This window comes from Colias croceus, chromosome 1 (genome assembly GCF_905220415.1).
Source record: "Colias croceus chromosome 1, ilColCroc2.1".
Taxonomy (NCBI): domain Eukaryota; kingdom Metazoa; phylum Arthropoda; class Insecta; order Lepidoptera; family Pieridae; genus Colias; species Colias croceus.
Window position 1 is genome coordinate 12,731,410 of NC_059537.1, and position 4,292 is coordinate 12,735,701.

At 30.3% G+C, this 4,292-nt stretch overlaps 1 protein-coding gene and 1 long non-coding RNA gene across 2 annotated transcripts; both read right to left on the reverse strand.

The window, feature by feature from the left end:
• LOC123692694 lies at window positions 1-2,287 on the reverse strand. The gene is made up of 2 exons (XR_006751589.1): window positions 2,108-2,287; window positions 1-235 (listed from the first exon to the last, which is right to left on the reverse strand). It is a non-coding gene; the product is annotated as an uncharacterized LOC123692694 (long non-coding RNA).
• Window positions 2,288-3,384: 1,097 nt separating this feature from the next.
• Window positions 3,385-4,210, reverse strand: LOC123694675. The gene is made up of 2 exons (XM_045640172.1): window positions 4,108-4,210; window positions 3,385-3,952 (listed from the first exon to the last, which is right to left on the reverse strand). Exons 1-2 carry the CDS (start codon window positions 4,169-4,171, stop codon window positions 3,468-3,470), a joined length of 549 nt encoding a protein of 182 aa, XP_045496128.1. The 5' UTR covers window positions 4,172-4,210; the 3' UTR covers window positions 3,385-3,467.
• Between the last annotated feature and the right edge of the window lie 82 nt (window positions 4,211-4,292).

Consider the following 4,292-nt stretch of genomic DNA (forward strand, 5'->3'; position numbering starts at 1 on the left):
TTATCAAGGAAAGGATTTATTTTACCACAGATTCTTTGAATTTATTTCACACACATATACATACATATTACACTAACATAAAGCTTTATTTATTATTACAACAATTGTTTAGTTTCCGCGACTCGAGCGCCATCTTCCAGGTTCGTTTTGCTGTTGGTCCTCCCTTGCCGACCGGAGGGACTCTTCACACGAAGTACCGATTCTACCACCACTTCTTCTATGACTTGTTTGTTATCTGAAAAAGATGTGTATGATTAGTGGAATAGGTGCAAATTGGGTCGTACAGAGGAACCTTTAAAGTTGCGATTTCCGCTATCAATATTTTCATAGATTATTATTAAGTAGACAACATAATATTATAATATCAAACACATTTTTAAAGTATACAATTCATATTGTTCATAACAAGAATACATTAGAATATATAAATAAAAAAAGGAGTTGAATTTTTAATTTTCATATAATAGGTATGCTTCTGACGCTATCTGTTTTATTATTATTTGTACATAGACAGGTTGATATAATTGTCAAAATATTAAACCTTAGGGCCGATTTTTCAATCCTTGGTTGAATGGTGGTTGAATCGAATTCGTCGAATATTGTATTAAACAACCATTTCAAAAATGTATTATTTGCACGTTTTTTGACATTTTACAGGTGACATCTGTATAATATTATCGCAAGTATTATCGTATAGTTACTATTTATTGGACGGATATTTTAAAGGATTGAAATATCGGCCCTTATATTTTGAATACAAAGATATTTAAAATGTGACTGACTCTTAATAAATATGGGATTCATTATTTTACAACAATTATTTTACTAATAATTTATTTCTACAATTCAAGCAAGTACCTACCAATACGTTTATATAAAAAGTCGCACATTGAAACATGTTCTACATTCAAGTTATTTGCATAACCGCCATAATCTGGTTATAGTTGCATCATTATAATCCCATTTTCTCGCAATCGTTTCTTGTTTTATTGAATAGGAATTGGCGCCATGTACATTTATAGCCACAGATAATGAATCATATATTTTTTTCGTGGGGCTTGACTGGATACAAGTCTTTTTGCCGATGCTATTTTTAAAGTAAATTTAGTTTTTGTAATAGTCCTTTTTTAATAACTTCATCGAAGATACCCATTGACATGCATGGATATATCATGCATCGACAGTTGCAGGTTCGAATTTGATACTAATTTGTTATATAAATTATTTAAATGTTTGAAATTACACATTAGTATCCTGAAGTTAACGGGGTTGTACAATTTTTTTTCTAAAGAAATAGCTTTAGCCTGGTGTCTCGATGATAGGGAATATCTGTTTGTAAATTTATAAATTTATATACTTAACAATATAAGAATAATTGAATTCTATTATAGGTAGGTACTTACTAATCATTGTTAATATACAGATTATAAAAACAAAATCAGTTGTCGGTTATAGACAAAATTATTATGATCGTAGCAAACCAAGCTTGGTAGCAATAGCAACCGTTATTAATGTCAAGAACATACCTACAGGCAAAAAGGTGACATGAGACGTATGATACATTCAACATTTACCTACTTAGGTAGTTAGGTTAGGTTAGTGGATTTTAGATTATTTTATTTTTATTATTTTTCTGGCCCTTCGGTTATTTTTTTTTGTTATTAATATATTTTATAAAAATATCATGAAATAAAAAAACAAAACTTTAAGTAGGTACTTACTATGAACTTAACCACATTTAATTTCCTAAAGTATTTTTTTAATATATATTATCGAAACAAGGTAAAAAGAGTCATAATATAATGTTTGTAAACATCCTAATGGCGACCTCTAACCTCCAACATATCACACATACCTACAAGGCTGATTGTGACAGAATCCCTAATAAGTTTTAGTTCTAGAAACTTTAATCATTAATAAATATGTTTTTTAACTAATGGGTAATAACTATAAATAAAAAGACAATGTCTACATTGAAGCCTGGCCTTATAATCATACAACAAGGTAAGCATTTTTAAAAATTAGACACAACAAACTCTCTACTTTTTTTAATCTAAAACAATTATCTAATAAATATCTAGTCATAATAATTAAATTATGTACTCACCATATTCCCCAAACTGTAATTTAGACTGTGGTGCAGCGAATACAACAGAGAGAACAAAGAGGACAGATAATAAAATAAATATTCTCATGTTGACGCGTGTACACTTACAAGAAGCACGCGCAAATGCGCTAGCCAACATGGCGGACCAATCGTATTGCTTTTACTTGCGAAATGCATCTCCTTTTACAGATAATGTGGGGAATAATAAGTTGCAATTAATTGGCGGCTTACATTTACAATATTATAATATTATCTATTATAATTGAATAAATGTCAAATAAGTTTTTATGCGATATTATTCATTTCGATTAGATCATGATTAGATTTTTAGTTAAGTGTTAATTATTTCGTAGCCAAATGAACAGCATCGGATAAACCTATTTTTGCGGGTGGAGTGGTAAAAAAGATTTTATTGATTATTTTCAGGATTTTTAAAGAATTAATAAAAAATAATTAAATTTACCTAAGCGTAAATCGGTATTCGATGTTCCTTTTCTTTTTTCAATAGTTTTATCTCAAAAAATACATTAAGTACCTAATTGAAACAATGGAAAATTCTAACAACTGAAAGTCTCTACATAGTTATTTTGAGAAGGTCTTTATTAAACTACTTACCTTCCCATATTATATTAGCTAATCTTAATATATATAAATCTCGTGTCACAATGTTTGTCCTCAATGGACTCCTAAACCACATAACTGATTATAATAAAATTCGCAAACCATGTGCAGTTCGATCCAACTTGAGAGATAGGATAGGTTTTATCCCGGAAATCCCAGGGGAAAGGGAACTATGCGGGGTTTTCTCTGAAAACGCGGGCGAAGCCGCGGGCGGAAAGCTAGTACTTACTATAAGTACCTATTATATTACATTGATAAATAATTTTGCAATCCTTATAAGTCTTAGATCATTAATGATCTAAGTTATAAGTTATAATTATGAAACTAAGCACACACCTTCATGCATCTACTGGAATGTAGTACGAGCTGTGACTTATAATTTATGGCACATGGTAATTAAAACAGACGATATATTCGAAGATAAAACACGTATGAACAGTTAATTTTAAAGCAGACTTTAAAATTAATTTTGCTGCCGATAATTTAAAGGAAGTAATTTATTATAGCACCATAAATAAATGATTATTAAATCTGTGCCAATTTAATTTGTAATTAATCATTGAGGTTTTCGTTTAGACATTTTTAAAGAGCATAGACTATTTTATATTTCTTAAAAAATGTTACTTAATTAGATTGAAAAATAAAAAGTCGAGAAACATTGTAAAGGCATTTTAATAAATAAAATATCTATATTTAACATTAACAATTAAAAACCTATACTAAAACTAGTTAACACAATTCACCACATATTCCTAAACGGGTCGTAAATGGGATACCTCCATAAGTTGTAATTTGGCGCGTTACGAATATGCCTCAACGGCCAAGGTGTTGCCATATTATGTAGTTCAGAAAAATCGGGAAACATTCCCCTTAAAGATACAATAGGAGGATTAAATAACCAAGGATTTAAATTGGGCATTTCAGAATCTGAGCTCCAAACTTTGGTTACTGGCGGGTTGGATCCTGTTCTGTAAGTTGTGACAAACATGCCACGTGGTGCTATTTTGTTGTCTTTACTAAAACTGTTTATATTTCCTTTCTTTTGATCAGCTACAGGATAGTAATGGATGCCGCTCATGGATGAAACTTTGCCATTCCGTGACGTCACTTGAGCTACGCTGGTGACTCCGAGGTTTCTAGAATTTTCTGGCATAACAAATTTCATGTGAACACCATTTTCAGATTTTCCATGAACACCATTTTGAGATTTTCCATCCAATGCACCTGAAATTAAACACAGAAACATTAATTCAGAAGTATGAATTTGATTGATTTAAAATGACCAAATTGGACCAAAAACTCGACGAATCACTAATAATTAATTAACAAAAAAAAAAACAAGACCACATTATCATTATATAATGTTACATATATCATACCTGCAACCGATGATTTAAATAAAACAGCGATTAAAATTAATATTGAACTTGATATATTCGTCATAATGCGGTATGGATTCAAATGCTGCCCGATGATCACAGCATCCGCTTATATTCACCACAAACTACAATCTCGTTTATAGCCAAACTAACGGGACTTAATAAATGTTCTAAAGTATCTAATA